Consider the following 23,710-nt stretch of genomic DNA (forward strand, 5'->3'; position numbering starts at 1 on the left):
ACATGGGAGTTGCAGAAGACCTGGCCACAGAGGCAGAAGAACTCTCCAAGCACTAAGAGGCTCTTTCTGTGATAATTGCAGAAGCCTCTGAAATGGCCTCCCATTCAGTACAAAGGGATGAGGAGAGTTATAGTTCCGCATGATCCGGAGAGCCAAAGCTTCCCCACGCCTGAGGTAAGGTTTCCGGAGCATCACTGCCGTACGGTGCCTTTGTGGTCTGTCTTTAAAGACCGTTCAGAAACTTCCAACTGTTTCAAAACACAGGTGCCCAGGAACTGGCACCACCTCTATTGCTCCAGTTACACTGCCAGTGCTACTATATTTCTAAGCCAAATGTCTCTTGTTGGCCTTTAAAGCCCTGAACAGGTTACTGAAGGACTGCCTTCAGTCTCATCAGCCTGCCTGTGTGCTGAGAGCCGTTTCAGATGCTTGCCGTGTGTGAGCCATCAGCCAGCGGACAGAAGGGAAAGAGCTTTTTCGGCAGTGACCCCACGTTTGTGAAACTGTTCCAATTGGGATTCGACTGGCTCCATCATTACAGGCCCTTAAGGGGACATGGAAAAGTCATTTGTTGACCGCCAACTTTTCACATTTTTTAGGATTTTAACTGGGCTGCTGTCCTTGTGACGCTGCTTTATTTTGAGATCTCCTGTTCCACTGGGCTGGGCGCTGCTTTGATATTATTGTGGCTGCTGTGGCTCGATTCTGTTGAGATGGTGGACCCACAATTCACTTCCTTAACGTGTTCTGCTAAGCCTACTTGTTGCCCCGTGGGGAACTTTGACATAATGGGCCTTCTGCTTCCTTCTAATTTGGATGGAATCATTAATAAAATACAGAAGCTTTGGCAGAGGTGTGGAGGCAAGGTGGACAGGATGACCCTCCAATTCTCTTCTAGCTCTTTAGTTCTTTGATAAAGAAATTCAGTATTAGCTGGGTGTGTGGGTGTGTGCATGCGTGCATTTACAAGCCATCCATCACTTGCTACCTTCCATTCCGTTTCTCCCTGACTGCCTACAAAGGAGATGGTTATGCAATCATTTACCCATCCAATACCTGTTTTGGGGTCTTCCCATAGGGCTGATATCTTTGCCACATAAGGCATAGATTTCTTTCGTGGTCCAGATTTCAGGAGGACTGTGTCTCGGACCCGGATGATTTCTCCATCTCTCTCCACGGCCTGGTAGCTCTTGCGAACAGCTGGCTCTGGTTCGTTCTACAAATATTGACAAGAGAGAGCGCCGAGGAAAGAAGTGAGGCAGGGAAACAATGCTGAGAAACAGACGCCAGCTTCCTTGAATCCACCTACACCAAGCAGAAATCTTTCTGCCAGAAAGGGTGTGTCTGCGCTGCCAGAGGAACCCATGGAGAAGCTGCAGCATACAAAACAGCAGGATGCATCTCTCTCCTCCCAGCAGGTTAATTTCAGAAGCAAAACATGCTGCTCAGATGAAAGGCAATGATTATGAAACCCAGAAAAGAAAGGGAAAAGAAATCTTCAAGCAACTTCAGTTTGTTCACACTGGTTTTAAGGAAAGCAGTTCTGCAAAAAGTGGGGTACTTCAGCATTCTGGCTGCAGGCTTAACATCCCGGGGAGAAGAATCTGTTTAAACTTCTTTGCAGTAAAACACAACACAGGGCAGTCCCACATAATATAAGTATGTTCTATGATGAAAGATGTTGGAGCCTAACAAGGCTCCACTGGTACTTTTTTTCAACGCAGAAGCAGGAGCAGGGTGGGGCAGGGCACATAAAGTCAATCATCATCATCAATTAAAATTGTATACAGTCATACCTTGGTTTTCGAACAGCTTAGTTCTCGAACATTTTGGCTCCTGTACGCCGCAAACCTGGAAGTGACTGTTCCGGTTTATGAACTATTTTTGGAAGCTGAACGTCCGACGAGGCTTCCGCGGCTTCCAATTGGCTGCAGGAGCCCCCTGCAGCCAATCGGAAGCCGCGTTTTGGTTTCCGAACGTTTTGGAAGTTGAACGGACTTCCGGAACAGATTCTGTTTGACTTCCAAGGTACGACTGTACTGCCCTATACCCACAGGTCTCAAGGTGGTTACAACGTAAAACTACAATACAAAAACCCAAAACACATAATAAAATCAAAAACAACCCAACACATTTTAAAAGGGCATTGGATGCCGATCAGCCAAAGGCCTGGTTAAAGAGGAACATTTTCGCTTGGAGCCTAGAGCTGTATATTCAAGGTGCCAGCAAGCAAGCCCCATCATAAACAAACCTCATTACTGGAGAGAAAAACCCCTGCAGTTTTGGCAGGCTGCTTACCACAACATAGACGGCCTTCTCGGAGGCTGCTCCAATGGGTATCCAGCCATTGGTAGCTCTTCTCCGGTTAATCCGTTGCTGCTTTGGATGAGAGTGACCCCCAGCGGTTTTGCTGTCAGACACATGTAAACAGCTGGCGGTGTTGCGGAGGCCTGATTTGGAGCCACTGGGAGGCTTGGAGCTCTGTGGGCACTCGCGGGCCATAGTCTGGGGCTCCGAGTTGGGCGTCTGCAAGTGAGGAACAGGTTCTGCAGCTGGTGGCACACTTGGTACCGGACATCCTGAGAGTGGGTGGGCAGGTGAAACAGGGTGCCCTGCCACAGGGATTGTGAGGCTCAGCTGGTCCAGAGACTTGCAGCTGTCTACAAGGAGATGAGGAGGGAGGGAAAGCAAAAGATAGCGTGAGGCACTGCTTGTCGGAAGAAGAGGGAATTATTGGGATGGTTCCTGAGAGCACGACTGTAAAGCCCTCCTTAACAATGACTAAGCACAAATATTACCATCGGAAGCCAAGTGTCACGCTCAGAATAACAGCAGGAAGAATGACATCCTGGCTCCATAAAAAAAATACTTTTTGCTTCTGCCCAGCTCACCTCCTCCACCACAGTATTTACGCAGCATTTTCAGTGTTCAAAATACTTGACTGCCCGGTGCCAAATTTGTCAGAACATGTTTTCAACCTCAAGAACCAAAGTCTCATTTTCCTTGCACCTTCTTTCTCTTTCAACGGCAAGATTTTAGCTTGTATGCTCTAATTATCAGTGGGGGGAGGGGGAGTAAATGTGCAAACCAATTTTGACTGAGAGATAGAAGGCAAAATGGGTCTTCTAGGAAAAAGATTCCTGTACTTCCCCATGCTATCAGGTGCTCTTCTGCTCTAATTTTATAATGAATGATTTTAAAGTGTTGTGTTGTACTGTTGTATTGTTGTTAGCCGCCCTGAGCCTGGCTTCGGCTGGGGAGGGCGGGATATAATTAAAATTTATTATTATTATTATTATTATTATTATTATTATTATTATTATTATTATTCTCCCTAGTCCCTACATAGTTACTGCTGCTTCAGGTGTCCCAGAGGGGGTTATCTGCACCTTATTATTAGATTTTGAATGAGAATAACAGAAGATGAAAGGGGGAAAGCTCTCATCCCACTCCCAAGAAATCTCCTGCATCCAGAAGAAAATGTGGAAGCTCCCTGTGATTCAATAACAGTTCACATGAGAAGACCTCTTCTGCTTGCCACACATGCAGAAAATCCAAACCTCTTGGGCGTGCAGCTGCCACATCAGCGGCATGGGGGCTGCTGCCATATTTCTGGTCTACCTACCAAGTCAAGTACAAAAGCAATACCAAAACACCCGCAGTTCCTCCTGGCAGAATGCACGCAAAAAGCGCTTCAGTTTCTTAGGAAAAGTTAGAACAGAGAATGACTGACAGTGTATTTACTTATGTAAATAAGTAAAGTATATGTGGTTTGGGAGCTGCACAGTCAGAGAAAAAACAATGCTGTCCAGGGTTGTAAAGACTGTGGAGAGAATAATTGGGTGCGCTCTTCCCACCTTGGGTCAAATCTATGCTTCCAGGTGTCATAAGAAAGCTGAAGAGATCGTGCAGGATAGTACGCACCCCAGAAATGATCTCCTTCAGCTTCTGCCTTCTGGAAGAAGGTACAGGGTTATAAAGACTAGGACTAGCCGCCTGAGAAACAGTTTCTACCCAAATGCGATTTTGGTTTTAAACACAGTGTAAGATGTATATTGGATGCATATTGTATTTAATTATGGGGTATCAAAATTTTTAGGGGGTTAACTAGGCTGGGATAGCAGGCTTGTTGGTTTTTGAATGTCTGGTGTAGATTTTTTCAATTTTGTTGTTCTGTATGGGACAATGACAATAAAGATTATCGTATCGTAACTGTTCCAAAATAATGCAAAAGGCTGCTTCCTATGTGAGATTGGGGATCCTAGCTGTCACAGCCAAACACGCCTCGGTGCAAAGACCTTTTTGATTGGCAAGAGTAAACATCAGTGGGAAAGTGCTTACCTAGCTCAGTTGGTAGAGCATGAGATTCTTAATCTCAGGGTTGTGGGTTCAAGCCCCACGTTGGGCAAAATATTCTTGCAAGGGACTAGATGGCCCTTGGGATCCCTTCCAACTCTACAATTCTATGAGTCTATGATTCCCCGGCTCATGACCTGACCAACGCTGCAAGAAGGGAGTTCCGAACATGAAGATAAGCCCTTGTGAGCAGGCTGGCCTGAACCTTTCAGAATAGTCAGCGGAACAACTTCAGTCGGCCTCTGATAAGTGTGGAAGTTCACAGAAATGGATGCTGCGATGAGTGGCGGCCCCTACGTACGCAGCCTTGGAAATCCCAGCAAATTAGAAGAATCAATGCCACAGCTGATTTCGATCTAAAGAAGCAAAGTACGACTGAGTCTTTTTGCTGTGGGAAACTGCTGCCCTCTGCCTCCCACTCTGCAAGCTGTAAAACAAGGCTGGGAAGCAGTCCTCCCTCCTCAGAGATGGGAGTATTAACAAGCAAGTGCCACAGCTGTAAAAACAAGGGCAGCTAATAAAGTATGACAAGATCTTTAAATGGCCTGATTATTACAGGCACAGCCACCTTTCCAGGGCTCCCTGAGTTGTGGTGGCCCCGCCTTTTGATATGTTAAAAACATCAGTGCAGAATCCCTGAAGTCAGAAACTGGAACAGAGCTTTCTGGAGAGGGTCTCTTCTCCTGGGGCATTGTGGCACTTTTTGTATCTCAAATCTAGTTCTCAATGAGCTGGACAAACCTGCACTTGGGCTCTTAACACTTCAGGCTGCAGGTGCTGACTTGTGATTGAATGAGCCCTTCATACACAAATAGGCAAAAGTAAAGGGACCCCTGACCATTAGGTCCAGTTGCAAACGACTGTGGGGTTGCGGCGCTCATCTTGATTTACTGGCTGAGGGAGCTGGCATACAGCTTCTGGGTCATGTGCCTAGCATGACTAAGCCACTTCTGGAGAACCAGAGCAGCACACGGAAACGCCGTTTACCTTCCTGCCGGAGTGGTACCTATTTATCTACTTGCACTTTTTGAGGGTGCTTTTGAACTGCTAGGTTGGCAGGAGCAGGGAGCGAGCAACGGGAGCTCACCCTGTCACAGGGATTCGAACCGCCGACCTTCTGCTCGGCAAGCACTACGCTCTGTGGTTTAGACCACAGCACCACCCGCGTCCTTTCATACACAAATAATAATGCTATAAATCAGGCTTCCTCAACCTCAGCCCTCCAGATTTTTTTGAGACTACAATTCCCATCATCCCTGACCACTGGTCCTGCTAACTAGGGATCATGGGAGTTGTAGGCCAAAAACATCTGGAGGGGCAAGTTTGAGGAAGCCTGATATAAATCACCCACCTAGAACCAGTCTTCCTGAAATACAGTTCTCTAGCATGATGTCTCAGTACACAAAGAGGTAAGGGATGAATTCTAGCTGCCTGCATGACTCAGGGAAGCAACCAAAGATTATCAAGCTCATTGGGGGACCTTGGGCTAGTCACTCCCTCTCAGCCTAGCCTACCTCGCAGGGTTCTTGTAGGAATTAAATGGAGAGGGAGAAAACAATGTAGGCCACCTTTAAGAAAAAGGTGGGATATAAATGCAAAAAACAAAAAAAAAAGTAAAAATATACAAGCAGCTAGAAGGAAATCTCAATTTGCTGCAACGAATCAAGCATTTTAGATTGGGACGGGAAGGGAGAAGAAACAGGAGAAGTTTGGAATCTCATGGGTGGGAACAGAGAGACGGAAAGAAAGGAGTCACTGTCTCAAGACTGGACTCATGCAATAAAGTTGGCAGACAATAGGTTTAAGTCAGGACAAAGTACTTTGAACATTGCATTAAACAGAATATCCAACACACCAGCACAAAATACTGTGCTGGCTAAAGTGCTAAGATAAAAGGCTTTTAAAACAAAAGGATTAGGTGAACACAGATACCAAGAGGCTAGAAGTGCAACTTCCATCTTGAGTGTTCGCATCTATGAGTATCTGACACTGTGGCAACGAGGGACTGACACAACTCTTTTGACCTGTTTCTGATCTTCTCTGGTGCGTCTGGCTGCCAACAGCAGAGGGAGAAAGCTCAGTTAGGTGATCTGATCCAGCACAAAAATTCCCACAAAAGTTCATTAAAAGGCTAAATGGCAGTTCTCCACTGCACAAAGAATGTTTTAATTACGGCACCGAAGACTCAGCTGTTCAAAGGTGACTGTTATCACAAAACCATCACATTGATATTGTCCTGAGTTATGGAAGACTTGGAAAGTAAATCCATCTTACTTAGTTCTAAATACCAGCTCACACCTTTAAAGCAGGAATATATCACAATTAAAAATACCATGAGAGATCCATGCCACTTCTCCAGCATGGCACAAATCTGTGCAGTCAGCCACTGAACTGACCAGCTAGCAAGTCTCACTGCAAGGATTGGAGAGACTGGTGCAAGGAGTCCCATTTTGCCAGTGGTCTTTCACCGATTATTGGATATTACTGCCAGCTCCATGACACTCAATGGATCTGGAGGAGGGCAGTCACTCTGATGTCTGCAACAATCTCCTTGCCAGACTGAGGGAAAGTGAAAGAACTACAAGTGACTTTCAAGCAATTGCTTCTGACCCAACTTAGAAGTACATGGCTTGTTTGTGCCAGCCAGACGAAAGACAGGCAGTTGAGGGGAGGGCTTCAATGGCCACTGGACCAATTGGCACCTATAGACCAATTGACTGCATACAGTCCTGAGTGCCATCAACTACCAACAGAGGATAGAGCTGTTGATGGCTACTAGTAATGAGAGCTATATATGATCAGTGTGTCTCTGAGCACCAGTTGTAGGGGGATGTGAGTGGGAGTGTGTTATTGTGCCCGTGACCTGCTTGTGGGAGGCTTCTCATAGGCATCTGATTGCATGCTGGACCAGATAAGCCTTTGATCTGACCCAGCAGGGCTCCTCTCATGTTTAGCCACCACTCAAACCTCCTAATTTATGAATGACACTCATCTTCCTGTAGCAACTTCATCCCTTTCTAAGAAAGGCGAAACCTGATTAAAGGTCTTCCCATGAATGACTCAAAATATTTACACCACCTTCCCAGTTCTGCCAACTAAACTACAATCAAGTTCTTGAGTATAACACAATGTGGCTTAGGGCACTGCCACCTTTTTACAGAGTCTGCACTCCCCCAATTTCCTGAATGTGTTCCTGAATAAGTCTTTAGTGCAAGGTAGGTTTTTGAAGGCAGATAAACCCAACAGGTGAGAACAAAAATGGCACTATGGTAGCACACATATTTACACAAATACACTCTTTGCTCATATGCTTCTTTTTTGAACCGCAAGATATTCCGGGAGCAGGAGAAAATCGTAATGCCCATCTTATCCCATAGTCCCACTTTAAACATTTCAGCCATCTACCTAAAACCCTCCAGCAGTTTAATTGGATTAGCTATCCTTTCCTGCGAATCTTAAAACGGTTTTCACAGCATGGCTGTGCACAGCCAGAAAGAGATGTCCACAGAGGCAACTGCCATCTCGGGGAGAGGAAATTACACCTCTTTATTGACTAATTGTATAAATAACAGTTATTACAGATATAGAATTTTATAGTCCGGCAGCTTTTATTCTAGACACAGAATTTCCTAGCACAGCCACAGTGAGAAGCGTTTTTAAATCGTTGGGATCAACATTTTACATGCTGTAAGAGAAAGATCCAGAGAACACATTGATGAAGCCCGGCTATGTAGACACCAGAAGCTGTATCTGAAACAAATGACTTATGAAGCTGCCTTATACGGAGCCAGCCTCTTGGTTTATCTAGCTCAAGCCTTTCCCAACTGTGGATCACTGGGTATTCAGACAACAACCCCCATCAACCTCAGCTAGCATGCCCAATGGCCAAGGATGGTGGGGTTGTAGCTCCAACAACTTCTAGTGACCCAAGCTTCTGGAGGACTGCTCAACTTCAAGTGGTCTTAGCTCTCTGTGGGTACCAGGCAGCGAGAAATCCTTTGACGTAAAAGGCAAAAGATTTATACGATCTGAAGAGAAACCAGAGTAGATAGAAAGATAGAACCTTTTTTATGTATGCTACAACAGCAGCAAGGATACTCATCGCAAAGTATTGGAAGACACAAGAGCTACCCACCCGGGAAGAATGGCAGATGAAACTGATGGACTATATGGAAATGGCAGAAATGACTGGCAGAATCCGAGACCAGGGAGAAGAGTTGATGGAGGAAGATTGGAAAAAAATCAAAGTATATTTACAGAAATATTGCAAAATTAATGAATGTTAGAAGAATATTGGAATGAAGTTACAAGGTTTTAGCAGAAGGGTTATCAAGAACTATATGAATATTAATTGTTAATGTGTTAAAGTGGGAAATTTAAAGCTAAACTGTGTTAGGATAAATTATAGAACAAATATTGAAGAAGAGGGAAAGGATTTGTTGAATTAGTAAATTTGAATTAGAATACAAAAAAGGGAGGTGTGAGGAAGTCGAGGAAATAAGTAAATGAAAGATATGAAATTTGGATGTGTGTTTAAATGTTTTTGTTTTGTTTTTGTTGTATTCCTGTATTGTATCTTTTTATTGTCGATATATTGTTTGTTGAATTTATGTATTGTTTTTCTTTATTGTCTTTTTTCCTATAACTATAAAAAATTTAATAAATATCATTAAAAAAAAGAAAGAGAAATCCTTTGACGTTGGAGATGCTGGGGATTGAACCTGCAGCTTTGTGCATGCAAAACATGTGCTCTACCTACTGAGCTATGGCTTCTCTTTACAGGGATTCGAATAAGAACACAGGAAACAAGAACAAAAATGTATGAGTTGTGTATGACTGGGGTCATACTCTGTGCAGGCCCACCAAAATCAACGGAATTACTAATTTGTCCACTGATTTCAATGGTTCTACTGCAAATATGGCTTAATTAAATAAAACCCTATTTAGAGCAGCTTTTTTTTAAAAAAACTTATTTGTTTTTTAAAAAACAAGGGTCCCCCCCCCCTGTTTTTCTGTAACAAGCACGGCTTTCCCTCATTAAACTGGATTAAAACAAAACCTTAATGTAATCTTCATCACTTAGAACAGAACTTAAGTTTTCTTACAAACTTACAAAAGGCTGCTTCTCTCTGTGAGGTAAAATTGTGGAAAGCTATCGCCAGTCACCAGTCATCGCCATGCAGCACAATAGTTTATGTACTTGCACTATGGCCTGATCCTGGGGGCCAGAGACTGGCAAGTCACCACTTATCCCTCTGTAAAAGGGTCACAACTCAGTGGCACAGCTGCACAAGTCCTGCAATGGAAGCTTCCCACAGTCAATTCCTAGCATGGCCAGGGAGGGCGGCTGCTACCAGCAGATCTAAAAGTGTGTGAAATCAGTAGGGAAGCTTTAAAAGGTGTTGGAACTACAATCCACCAAGTGCAATTTTAGCTTAGGGAAGGGGAAGACACTGTGGAGAACTCAGTGTTGTGACCTACTGGAGAAAGTGTGTGGTACTGAATTAAGAATCTTTTTTGTTTAACTCAACTCAATTCTCTATAAGAATACTAAGGGCTGTAAAGAGAACTTTGCGATATGTACTGAGGCCTCTGAGTTTAGCCCCAAAGTGTCTGGGGACCCTCTGCAGTGGGATAGGCTGCACTGAAAACCACTAGGAGAATAGAATAGCCGCTAAATGGCAACCACTACGGCGTGTTGACAGGAATCTTTAGACCCAAGCCGTAATCTATTTTAACAGAGGTTTGTAAATAGCTACTTGCTTGGTTGCTAGTGAAGAGGAAGAATCAAGACCAGGAAAAGTTGTCCCTCTTTTTAGGATTAAGTAGGATACTACGCTATACAAACCTGGCAAATGTAAGTCTCAAGTTTTAATTCTATCAACGTTTAATTGTTTTTTAATTATTCCCTCCTCGCATGCCTTTAGCTGTTCTTATTTTTATCTGTAAGCCACCTTGCATCCCTGTCAGGGGAAAGAGGGTGGTGTAAATAAATATATAATAATTTATTTGTAAGTTGCTTTGGTTTGAAACAAGTGTAGCTTGCCCTGCACACCAAACACAGCCCTGACTTTGTGGTTTGTTTCTGTCCAAACAAACCATGAGAAGAAGCCAAGAACAAACCAGTTTGTTGCAAGAGCACTGGTTTGCACATGTGATTTGTTTTGCCCGAGCTTGGCAAAGGGAGGAGACAGATGAGCGCAATTCACGCAAGACGCAGATTCAGACTTACTGTGAAGTGAGAAAAGGGTCGCTAGTGGGTGGGTGGGCAGGTGGCATTTGTGTACCAACCTTCACAACTGCGTTTTGTTTTGTTTCCTTCTCTTCCCTTTACAAACTGCTTGGCTTCTTCCGAGTACCAGAGCACTAGAGGAGGGTTTATGGGGCACAGTGCCTCTGGATGAGGAGCAGCTTGGTATGCTATTCAGCATGACCACCAAACTGCCTGCTCTTCCTCTACCTAATGGGAAAGGATAGTAGTCAACCAGCCAGGATTTCTCCATGTTATCAGCAGCGCCATACACATATTAGCAGCCAGATATATGGAGCTCTGGGGTAAAGGGTGGTCTAAACCACAGAGCCTAGGGCTTGCCGATCAGAAGGTCGGCGGTTCAAATCTCAATGATGGGTGAGCTCCCATTGTTCAGTCCCAGCTCCTGCCCACCTAGAAGTTTGAAAGCACGTCAAAGTGCAAGTAGATAAATAGGTACCACTCTGGCAGGAAGGTAAACAGCGTTTCCATGCGCTGCTCCGGTTCGCCAGAAGCAGCTTAGTCATGCTGGCCACATGACCCAGAAGCTGTACGCCGGCTCCCTCAGCCAATAAAGCCAATAAACCCCAGAGTCATCCGTGACTGGACCTAACGGTCAGGGGTCCCTTTACCTATGTGGAGCTATAGAAAAGTTGGACAGCTGCCTTTCCCCCTGCACCCTCCATAATATCCTTCCATACTCCCCTCTATGGACTGAGCTGCTCACTTGGAAATAAAACAAGCACAGACCAAAATATGAGATCTGGGTTACCACTGAAATGTGAGACTATCAGTAGAAGTTTCCCACACTTAAAACTATTTGGTTTTAAATATATGAAGGCAAATAAGAACTCTGGAAAAAATCAGGGGAGGGGAGTGTTTTGCTTTCATTTTCCTGCAAAGCCTTCTTTTTTTAATTCCCCCCACCCAAATTGAAAAATGTTGGGGTATGATGTGAAAGGATAGAGAAACTTGTTTCTATCCAAGCATTACTTCAAGTTTTAGAAGTGCTTGATGGATATGATGACAAATATGAAAAAGCAGAAACTGATAATAATAGCTCAGAAAATGAGACTGATTAAATTTCATGTAATATTCATTGAGTCTTGGTTCCTCTCCCCCATCCGCCTTCACATTTCTTTCAATGGAAATGAGTGCTGTGGGGGACTGAAAGAAGCATGGCTGACTTAGGCTCATTCATTTCAATGGGTATGCTCTTGAGTAGGACTTAAAAAAGGTAAAGGTACCCCTGCCCGTATGGGCCAGTCTTGACAGACTCTAGGGTTGTGCGCCCATCTCACTCAAGAGGCCGGGGGCCAGCGCTGTCCGGAGACACTTCCGGGTCACGTGGCCAGCGTGACATCGCTGCTCTGGCGAGCCAGAGCCGCACACGGAAACGCTGTTTACCTTCCCGCTAGTAAGCGGTCCCTATTTATCTACTTGCACCCGGGAGTGCTTTCAAACTGCTAGGTTGGCAGGCGCTGGGACCGAACAACGGGAGCGCACCCCGCCGCGGGGATTCGAACCGCCGACCTTTTGATCGGCAAGCCCTAGGTGCTGAGGCTTTAGCCCACAGCGCTACCCGCGTCCCGAGTAGGACTTAGTTGAATACAAACCATAGTAATTTTCTTTCTTTACTCTAATGTTGATGGTTTATCCTGTTTTTATTGGAGGGGGGGTTGCCTACTCCTCACCAACTGGTAAAATGAGAGATGCCATGTTCCTTATAGTGCAGCATAACTTTGTGGGGTTTTTTAAGGAAATTCAATACGTAATTATAGACTGAATAAATGGCATTTCTAATATACCAAATATCATAAAGTAATGGCAAAGTTGAACATGATATATTTTATGTTCCTAAAGTACCCAAATGACTTTCAAAGTGTAAAGGATGCTAAAAACCCAAACATTGCTTATTTCCCCCCAAATTCCCCCCCCTTCCAAAAAACAAAACAAAACCCTCCAAATTTCCCCACGGTTTCAAAATTTCTGGAAATTTTACGTTTCTACTCAGGTTCTTTTCATGAATGAATTTTTCTGAGGAAAAAAATCTGAAGCTGAATACCCACATTGGACAACCTGTAAGTTTGCAAGCCTTTCATCTCACACAGAAAATACGGCACACGGTATGTGTACCCCATTTGCAAAGAGAGAATTCAGTTCAAGCCATCTGGTAGGAGAAACTGGGCTGCTATGGGCAACCATTAAAACATATCGCTGCAAGACAGGTCATGCTAGGAAGTAAGATGAGACAGTCGCTTCAAGGAATATAAATGTCAAGGCCAGCACAGTATCGCAGCCTCTGATCACCTAGGCAAAACTAATTCATTCTCAACAGGCTACAGTAAAAAGCCGGCAACCCACATTGTAAAGCCTCAAGTACTCTTAAGTATGAGCAGCCAAGTTTTTCTTTTTTTAAGGCGTGGGGAAATCCCATTTCAGACTTACCTGCTGCAAAAGGCATCTTATAAGGGTAGCAGTTCCGCCCTGCGTGCACAGTACTGATTCTGCTCTCCGGTACGTGCATAACTCCACAAAGGCTGTAACTGTTAATTGCCGGTCCTTCCCCACAACAGTAGGGAGAGCTACACCAGTGAAATGGCTGGAACGAGGGGTCTGGCGGTAAAGAACCCGGAGACACCAAAAGCCCCTCGCAACCTGTCGCCTGGGACAGCTCATCCTTCGGGTAAACAGAGCAGTGAGTGTAATCATTGTATCCGCTTTGGCCATAATAAACATAAAACCCATTCAATGGAGTCAAGTCCGACGATTCGTAGAGGCAGCCACAATCCGTATGGTTTCCTGGCACGGGCAAAGGGTGGAACTGAGGTACTGGGAAGGAAGGCTGATGAAATTCCTGCTTGGGAGTCGGAGATTTCTCTCCGGGTCTTCCATATTCAGGTTTCATAGAGGCTTGCCCACCCATGAGCAAAGGCAGTCTGTGATAGAAACCCTCCGGGCCTTCGCAAGAGTTAGGTAGCGGCTCGTAACTGACAGACTCCGTTTCCCCCAAAATTCTAGGAGGATCCTGATGGGCTGCTTTTGTAAATACGCCCTCAGCGACTCCTTGCCAGCTATGATGACCTTCTATTTTTACAGTGGACGTTTCCTTTTTGGATTTAACACAGTTTTTCCCACTGGCTTTGGCCCATTTCAGCTTGGATTTGGAACCGTGGTTTTCAGGCTTGCTCTCTTTTTCACCAGTGGATTTACTCCTGGGCTTCAGCGGCTGGTCTTTCTCATGGGTCAGTTTCAGAAACGCTGCGGCGTTGAGACTGGCCAATCTCTTTGGAGCAGGGTGGTAGGAAATCCCGCCATCCTCCCGCCCTTTCCCGTCAACGACACCATCCAGCGGCTGAGGAGCACACTTCGGACTCGGTCGGTTTTGGTTCTTTCCCTTTGCTGCCTTGGAGCTCTGCTTTTCCACCGAGGGCCAAGCGCCCTGAGTACTGCAGCATATATTCTTAGTGCAACAAACTCCGCCGACTTTGGGGGGATCTTTCCGGAAACGCCGGCCGTTCATTAAGCCGTCGTCCCGTTCGAAAAGCAGGTTGTTGACTGCCTCTGCGTTCAGCGAGGCTAGCCTGCGCTTCCTGGGTTCTGCAAGACAAGCATCGCTTTCCTGCCGCCCGGTCCCAGAACACGATATTGTGCATCTCCCTGCCGATGGCTCTTGCTTCACGACCTGAACGCGATCCGGAAGGCAGGCGGGTCTGAAGTCATCCATACAATGGGCGAGACCTCTCTTCATCCCACTCTGAGTCTCCTCCGACAGGGATCCGGCAACATCCTCCAATCTAGTGAGGAGCACGGAGCATGTTTTTTTATCCACGGATGAGCTGAGGCGTTTTCTCAATGGATACGTCTTTCTGAGTTCCTGCAAATTCCTGCTTTTATTCACGCCTGCAAATCGACTCTGGCAGGTTTGCCCCTCAGCGCCATTGCCTCGCTCACAATCCTCCGCCTCAGTCCTATCCATTCTCTCACCGTCAATCGGTGACAAAGCTTGGCCAGCAGAACCAGCTGAGTGTTTCAGAAGTAAGAGCTGTTTCTTCCGGGCATGCGTCATAGGATCAATGTCCACCCCTGAGAACAAAGAGGAAAATGTCTTAATATCACGGGTTGAGAATATCGCACAATACACCAAGAGATGGCAGGGATATGTTTTAGAAGCATTTGCCCTGTAGGGAAAAAATGCGGACCCTTTCAGTGGGGGAGAGCTTTTCGGTCAAATTAAGAACCTAGATACATTAAGATGGGGTTTTATTTCAAACTGAGGAGCTTGATAATTATACGCAAGGCTAAAGGCCCAACGCCTTACTACTAAGCCTCCCTTTCTTCTCTCAGATGTGGGCTACCTCAATCACGTCAGCTGGGTGAACACTATTTATGATGTAGTTACTTCATTAAAACCACATCTACCCCTGTTTCCAACGAGAATTTTTCACTTGTTCTCCCACAGAAGTGGGAAAACCCACTTTGGGGGGGGGGGTGGAATGGAAGAATTGGTTGTCTCTTTCTATGAGAGCTAGAAAGGGATGAGCGCAAGTATGCATTTGTCTGGAAGGGAGGAGCAGAGATAGATATAGATATAGATGATATAGATATAGATATAGTAATATAGATATAATGTGTGTATGTGTACACACACACACACTATACTAAGGAGTTCAGCCACGGGATGGTGTAATAAAAACACAGTGAGAGGGAGGAAAGGAACTCTGCACATGTTCAAAGGAGCCCACTTTGCACACAGGGAGCCTTGCAAGGTGTTGGGAAAAGAGGAGGGAGGGAGGGACATGGGAATAGGGGTGGAAGTTCAAACCCCTAATACTAAGGAGGCTGCGGAAGAGGAGGGCCAGTAGTTACAATGTGGGGCGGGGGGAGATCCAGGAGGCTAACATGAGGGATGATCTGTGTGCAAAGCGGGGAGGTTAGAGAAAATGACTGGGGAGCAGCCGTGAAGGTGATGCAAGGATACAAAGCAGGGATGTAGATTGAGAGAGAGAAGCAACCCCAGAAGTGAGGTTGGGAAGGTTAAAAGGGGGCTTGATAGCTGTGTGGGGTGGGAAGGGAAAGGTGTAGGGCAGGCATCCCCAAACTCGGCCCTCCAGCTGTTTTGGGACTACAATTCCCTGACCACTGGTCCTGTTAGCTAGGGATGATGGGAGTTGTAGTCCCAAAACAGCTGGAGGGCCGAGTTTGGGGGTGCCTGGTGTAGGTGGTTGCCATGGGAGAGTGGCAGAGCCCTGGTGAGGTGTAAAGGGCAGGAGGCTGGCAACAGGGCAGGGTGTGCACTAAGCAGGGTTGGAGGGCAACACGAGCCGAAACGGCAGCCCTGTGTGTGTGTGTGTGTTCATTTTTGTGTAAACACAACACCATATGTGACACAAAGTACTGAACACCCTCATTTCCCCCTTTCATGCCATTCTGTGTTAATAATCGAACACGGCTCTTCAGCAGAAGCAGCTATTTTGTGGCAATCTGCTTTAAAAATTTAAGCTGTCGTATGGGAATTGGGATCCTGGAGTGTGTCGTTTTAATTCATGTTTAATAAATGCTGTTAAAAAGCTCTAAAAACCGGCTCATAATCTATTTGAGCTTCTATCTGCACAAAAAGGACCAGAAGGGAACAGAGTGGTGGCGGCCTGGGCCACGGAAACCCTGTGGGAAATGCGATGGGCCTGAGTGAAAGTGCACTGTGCGCAATGTCAGAAATGGGCTGCAGAGACCGCGAGAAGGAGGGTGGGAATATGTTGCTTCCAGGCAGTCATAGTAAACGGAGGCATGCGGGAAGAATAAAGGTGTGCTTGTTAATAGCCACCTCACTCGGTTGCATGCGGCAAGAGCCTGGAGCCTGGATAGCCCAGTGGGTTAGAGTGTTGCTCTGATAACACCAAGGTTGCAGGTTCGATCCCTGTATGTTCCAGCTCTACAATTCTATGATTCTAAGAAAGAAGCATGTACACTTTAAAAAAGGTGGTTCGCCCTCTACCATCTTTAGGCACATATCAAGAACACAGATGTGTTGTGGGGGGCGGGCAGGATAGTGAAACTTTGTGGGCCTACTTGGAAGTAGGAAACGGCCACCCACAAGACAGCATTTTGGATGGCTAGACTACAAATGGTTTATCAGATAGGTTAGATGAGGCATCTTTGCAGCTCTGCGCTTCAGGGTTAGCTTTTGCATGATTTGTGGATTTATCTCTTGCCCTCCAGGGTTTTGCGACCCACTTGAGAAAACATCCAGAATAATGCAGCGCGTCACATGGAAACTTCCTATTTTGAAAGAGACAAGCAACAGGGCTCTGAGGAACAGAAACCGGCATTCCACAGGTGCAGAACGGCTGCAGCCACTCCCCACTTGTTCAAGGAGCTTCCACTTGAGGCCTGCCGCCTGCCACACATTTTGTACATCAGTCGCAATCAAACGCATGCATCACATCTGATAGGAAGAGGACACCCAGAAAAGCCTGCTCTTCCCTTTAAATACAGGAGGGAAAGTCTCTCAAAGACACCAGTGCTTTTTTGCCCTTAATTGGAAAAGGTGCAGGTAATCATAACTCCACCTCCCTCTCCCAGAGCCTTCATTCAAGGTTGCTTTCGGTTAAAAGCACAGGGTCCACCCTGAGACAGCATCAAATGAGTAGCTTGTCCTTGGTCACCCATTGAAACCTCTGCACATTTTATCTGCTGAATGGTAGAATGGAAGCCTCTATATCTTCAAAGAGGCAGTGCAGGTACAACAAAGCCCAAACTGTTGTTTCTCCTTCCAATGAATGGATAAAGTCCAACGACTACAGGGCTATTGCCTTTCTGTTTCTATTATCTTACAGCTTCTTGATCCGGGGGGCGGGCTCTTCCATATGGGAGGAAACAACCCAAACTGTGGCTGAAAAGTATCAGTACAGTGGTACCTCAGGTTAAGTACTTAATTTGTTCCAGAGGTCCATTCTTAATCTGAAACTGTTCTTAACCTGAAGCAGCACTTTAGCTAATGGGGCCTCCAGCCGCTGCCACACCACTGGAGCACGATTTCTGTTCTCATCCTGAAGCAAAGTTCTGAACCCGAGGTAATATTTCTGGGTTAGCGGAGTCTGTAACCTGAAGCGTATGTAACCTGAGGTACCACTGTACAGTGGTACCTTGGTTTAGGAACAGTCCAGTTTAAGAACAATTCGGTTTACAAACTCTGCAAAACTGGAAATAGTGTCCCAGTTTGAGAACTTTACCTCGGTCTAAGGACGGAATCTGAATGGTGGAAGGGCACCGGTGGCAGGAGGCCTCATTAGGGAAAGCCTGCCTCGGGTGAAGAACAGCTTTGGTTTAAGAACGGACTTCCGAAACAGATTAATTTCGTAAACCAAGGTACCACTGTACAATATTTAGACTGCCTGGAGGAAGTCAATGGCAAGTGAAACAAATCTATTCCTCTCCACCCCCTCCTTTACTTAGAATAACCTCTAATATTAGGCCAGTGACAAGGTTACGTCCTACATTTAGGCTTGGAAAGATTAGGCTGCTGTTGTACCCTTTTTTTGCTTGAATATGACCTCAAGGGTGAACAAGTTTTAGAAATGCTGGGCAAAGACAACTCCTTCTGTTAAAAGTATGTGGCTCATTTTGAAGCCCTGTTGCTGTTCCGCTGAAGTACAATTCCGCTATCTCAATCTTGGCGCAGATCATTCAATACATTTTCTCAACAGAGGGAGAACATTTAAAGTGACTTGCCCCAAGAATTCCATAAACTGTGAACCCATGACAGAATGTGAAAGACAGTTCTTAAACCATGAAAGTCCATTAAAATGGGCAAAAAAACAAAACATTGCAACTTGACAAGCCTACACGCACTTCTTATTTACCATGTACCAAACTCTACAAATACCAAACTCTAGGCTGCATTTTAGCAAATAAACATGAAATTTATTTTCTCCTACTCTGCACACATCGGCCAAATCTGGACACAATGGTTTTTTACATGCTCAGATCTTGAGTTTGTGTCTCCCCCTTCCCTCTTTTGACATGACCCCATGAAGACTGGAAACTTGTGCTTCCAGTTTTAATTAACAACAGTTTAGTGCTGTATTTGAACCCTAAACTATGGTTAATTTTAACTATCGCCAGCTGAAACAAGCCAAGTTCACAAAGTATGTCGCGAGGTCAACTATGATTTATTGATTTAAACAAGCAAAGAGTATCTGTAGCATATTTTGGTTTAGAAAAATTTTAACTGTTGTTTGTCTTGGGGGGCGGGAAATGCTTCCGAACTCATTTCCCTGGCTGAATTTCTTTTATTTTGAAATCCCTGCAATTCCGTATTAGGATGCAGTTGCATCACTGACTCCTTGCCCGCCCCCCGCCCCCCCGCCCCCAGTTCTCTATGCATCCTCAAAATCTGCTTCAGAGAGTTGGGTGAGACTCCACAGAACATGGCGGGGCACACAACAGAGCAAAGTAAGGGGGAACTCCCCTCACCAAGCACTGGATACAATCCACCGTAATTTGGAATGCTTTGCATATGATTTAAAGCTTTCAAGAACCACACCTTTATGGTGACAGCACAGCACCAATACATCAAGTGGCAGACTGAATTCTGCACTACTTCCACAGGAACCTAGTGGGACACACTGCATCAAAACTGAGGCTTCGTCATATTGATACGATTTGTTCCATAGCTTTGAAAAACATGACTTACATGCCCCAGGACAATTAATTGTTTTGGGACTAAGGTATGAAATGTGCAGTCCATTTGATGTGACAGCATCTTCAAAGTCCCTAATCAAACCCAAACCAGGATTGTTCAATAGCTTTTAAATCTCTGGAGGTGGCGATATGTTAGACTATTAGAACAAATAGCAGCTGCTAATAAGGGGCAGGGGAGAGAATGCTGGTTTGAACGTGCTACTGGTCTTATCTAATACAGCAATTCTTGAGTTTTGATCCCAGTTAATGCTAGCATGGCCATAAAGATTACGTCTACTTCCCTTTACCTAACTTGAACAGTATTGCAAACTTATGTGTCCCAGGTCAAAAAGTACAGAGACGAGTTTCATCATCTAGTTACACCACGGACCTGGCACTTAATCAAGTGCATTAACAGTGCTGAAGTAAACACACTGGCCATCTAACCCCTCTCTCCTAGCAATTGTGATTTGGGCAAGGGAGGCTAAGGAGAGCTGCCAGCGTCCTGGTGGCGAAACACTCAAACTATCATCATAAAACATAAATGCTGCACTTGGCATGGAGAGGAGGCCCCGGCAATTCACTCCCAATTCCCAGGGTCCTTTGAGGAAACCATGACAGGCAAGTTTAAAACCAATTGGTGTATAATTAGTATAGACGTAACTGTGTGGATAAATACAGGCACCATGAGTAAACGTGTCAAGTTAAATTTGGCGAGGGCTTTCGTGGCTTTAGGGAGAGCTTCTCCTGGCACCTGTCAAAATTCGACTTTCACGCAGTATCCCACCTTGAGCTGAATCTGGCAAAGCCCGGTGTGTGTAAGTGGCGAAAGTGGAGCAGGGTGGAGCAGTCCTCGTCAGAGTGACACAAAGCCCTGGAGCAGGAGTGGGCAAGCTCTAGGTTTGCAGGTTCAACTTGTTTTCCACTGACATCCACCAATCAGAGTCAGGTGCAAAATAGTGGCTCCGCTAAGAATTTAGGAAATGCCCAGCCAAGGAGTTTGTGATCAGTACGAGAAGTAATCTCACAAGACCGTTTTCACACCCAAATCCACTCCTGGTTCGCTCCCTCCCACCCCTCTTTCTGGTCAGCCTAATTTGGGAGGGGGAAGCTTTTAGGCTGCTTGACAACAGAGATAGAAAATCTTACTATTTACTGCAAATAAATCAATCTATCTGTCTTCTGAACCCCCTGACCTAGAATATGGTTTAAGACAGGTTGGGAACATGGCAGGGAACCCTAGTCGCTGGGGCACCAAAGAATAAAACCCAGAGGTACCGCCTGGAATATTTTATACAGTGGAACTGAAGTCTCTCTCCCTCCTAGTCCATAAAAAATCCTGTAAAAAACTAACTGAAAATGCAAAAAGAAGTTACAGGTCCAAACTCTCAGAAGTCCTTCCCTACACGCTTCTCATTCTAATTGCACAAAACTTTGAATAAGCAATGTCTTTGCCTCCCTTGCAAAGTAAAGTACAGCTATGAATAAGGGCCATTTCTGAAATTGGCAGTTTCTTCACTGCACAGCTCTAGAAATCTGTGCCAAAAAGAGCTGCTGATCTTTCCAGCTATCACATAACCATTGGCGTACCTGCTGGTAATCTTTTCAGTCAGACCAAAAATGCAAGCGTATGCAGAGTAAGCAGCTTTTTAAATTTTATTTCTTGTTGAATATGGTGGCTGCAAACATATGGGTCCCTTGAATCTCTGCGGGTGCAGACCCCATCCTAGCAATTATATCACTGTCAAGCAATCACACTCCACAGTAAATTATAGGACACGCTAAGCTGTTATCAAACCCAGCGCTTGCCTTTGCTGCAATGCTGGATTTTAAGGCCATGAGGCAAGCACATATGAATGCAGGCAGTAGTTGCAGGCTCACCGCTTACACAGGAGTCTGCTGCGGTAGGCTTGCACCTTCCCTTAGAACCCACTTCTAATTGCAAGCATTTAAATCCTTTGGGGTTTTGCACTGCTGGCTAGGCTTAATTTCTGGCCAAGCGAGTAGTGCCTTGAATCGCTTGGCAGAAGCACAAAACCCACAAGGACAACAGCACATTTTCACTGACGCTATAACACAATCACCAAGCTTTATTCCGATGGGAAGATAAGTGACCCTGAGGATTTAATAATAGTCAGATTAAAGGTGAAGTGAAGCAAGAGAGGAACAGCTAGGAACAGTACCGATCTTCGCCCAAATCCATGAAAATTCAAACTTGTTCCTTTGGGGAGAAATCATACCTTAGAGCAGCAGTTTTCAACCAGTGTGTCGTGGCACCTTGGGGTGTCCTGAATGAAGGTCAGGGGGACCATGGGCAACACTGGCCTCTGTCTTTCTTTCTTTCCTTCCCTCCCTCCTCTGATGCCCTCTTGCATCTCTGCCTCACAAAGGCTTGCAAGGCTGTTTGTTGCAGCTGCCCTGGCTATAAGCTCCACAGGCGAATGGTGTCCCTGGGGCTGGCCAGGGGAAGCTGGTTGTCAGGAGCTGAAGTGGCCTCAGAGTAAGCAAGCAAACGGGCAAGGAAGTCCAGCCAGCCGGTCCACCAGCCCTTGCTGTTGGGTATGGATAGACAAGTCCCAGGCCCCTGTGGGGCAGTGTGAGGGGCACCTCTCTTTGGGGCAGCTCAGAGACCAAGGGCGGCGGCGGCAGCTGCCTGGAGGACTTCCAAGGAGAGAGGAGGGGAGAGAAGAGGAGGCTGAAGGAACCCTCCACAAGGGAGGGGGCTCAAAAAGGGGTGGGGGCTGCCGGCTCTGCAGGCAAGGGGTGACATAACTGGGCTCCTGAGCCCCACAGGGGTGGCACAGAAAGAATGTAGTTGGTCAAGGGAGCCGTGGACTCAAAAAGGTTGAAAACCTCTGCCTTAGTGGTAAAACCATAGAGTTGTAGAGTTGAAAGGGTCCCTGAGGATCATCTAGTCCAGCCTTTCTCAACCTGTGGGTGCCGAGATGTTGTTGAACTATAACTCCCATCACTCTCAGCTAGAGCTCAGGGATGATGGGAGTCATAGTCCAACAACATCTGGGGACCCACAGGTTGAGAACCACTGATCTAGTCCAACCCCCTGCAATGCTCTAACCAACTGAACTATCCATGCACATGGGTTTGCATGCAGAGCATCCACAATTCAATCCCTGGAGCTGCCGATTAAAAGAATCAGGCTACAGGTGGAGGGAAGGACCTCTGCTCGTCAATGGAGACTGTCCAGGGCTAGACGGACAAAATAGTCTGACCCAGCATAAAAAGGGGTTGCTTATGAAGGTGACCCAAAGACTTGACTTGCAAAGCCTCTGGGCACAGCATTGTATTTATTTGTTTGTTAAAATTATATACCGCCCTTCATCCAAAGATCTCAAGGCAGCTCACAAGATAAAAATACAGGCTAAAAGCACAAAACAAATACCGTATTTTTCACCCTATAGGACGCACTTTTTCGCCCTATAGGACGCACCGACCCCTCTCGCTCTCCAGGCTTCAGGAGAGCCGCAGCGCCAGCCCCACAAGATCGGGGGACAGCGGGGAGGCGGAACGCCGCCATCCCGCTGTCTCCCGATGTGGTTTGGAGGCTGACGGCGGGGAGACGCGTGCTTCTCCCCGCCGCCAGCCCCGCAAGCTCCGGGGACAGCAGGGAGGCGCAGCGCGTCTTCCCACTGTCCCCGGACCTGGTCTGCAGGCGGGCGGTGGGGAGAAGAGCGCTTCTCCCCGCTGCCGGCCCCACAAGCGCCTGGGGGGGAAATAATTTTTTTTCCCTTTATTCCCCCCCCCCAAAAAAAAAAACTTGGTGCGTCCTATGGGCCGGTGCGTCCTATGGGGCGAAAAATACGGCAGTTAAAACAAAAATAAAGCAAAACTCCTCCAAACACATCCCAAAGGAATCAGCCCAAGGCCTGGCTGAAGAGGAACGTTTTCGCTGGGCGCCTAAAGATATGTAATGAAAGCACCAGGTGAGCTTTCCTGGGGAGAGCATTCCTCAAACAGGGAGCCACTGCAAAAAAGGCCCATTCTTGTGTTTCTACCCTCCAGACCTCTCACAGGGGAACTACACAAAAAAGGGCCTCAGATGAAGATCACAGAGGCAATCAAGCCACTCCTTTCAGCACCCACAGGACATGCTGGCCAGCAGTATATAATCCCCCCCCCCAAATAAATAAAAAGGGAAATAAAAAATATAAATATTCCCAATTATGTAGCAGGTGCATAGGATCTGCTGCATATTTCCACCCTTTGCTGTGGCAAAAGTTAAATTTATTCAAATGTTCAGTGTACGATTCTGCTTCTCTTTCAGTTTCAAGAAAGCTACAGACTGTTTCAAATTTTAGAACCACGTGGTGATTTCACAGTTTGTTAGTGTGCTTAAAAAATGCTATATGAATGATAAGATTCTGTCTCTATATTGTCAATTATAAGCCTCCTGGTTTGAGATTG

At 46.0% G+C, this 23,710-nt stretch overlaps 1 protein-coding gene and 1 long non-coding RNA gene across 2 annotated transcripts in view; one reads left to right on the top strand and one right to left on the bottom strand.

Moving 5' to 3' along the window:
• BAHD1 (bromo adjacent homology domain containing 1) overlaps positions 1-23,710 on the bottom strand; it is a 65,452-nt gene that overhangs the window by 10,644 nt on the left and 31,098 nt on the right. Inside the window, exons 2-4 of the mRNA XM_083449961.1 lie at positions 13,055-14,692; positions 2,299-2,660; positions 1,057-1,216 (exon numbers count right to left, since the gene is read on the bottom strand). Coding sequence (XP_083306087.1) covers positions 1,057-1,216; positions 2,299-2,660; positions 13,055-14,675 — 2,143 coding nt within the window. The 5' untranslated portion in view covers positions 14,676-14,692. The remainder of the gene's footprint in view (positions 1-1,056; positions 1,217-2,298; positions 2,661-13,054; positions 14,693-23,710) is intronic.
• On the top strand, positions 9,576-17,408 carry LOC310682611. Its single transcript, XR_014514049.1, has 2 exons — positions 9,576-10,213; positions 16,826-17,408. It is a non-coding gene; the product is annotated as an uncharacterized lncRNA (long non-coding RNA).

This window comes from Podarcis tiliguerta (assembly GCF_965153285.1).
Source record: "Podarcis tiliguerta genome assembly, chromosome: 1".
Classification (NCBI taxonomy): Eukaryota; Metazoa; Chordata; class Lepidosauria; order Squamata; family Lacertidae; genus Podarcis; species Podarcis tiliguerta.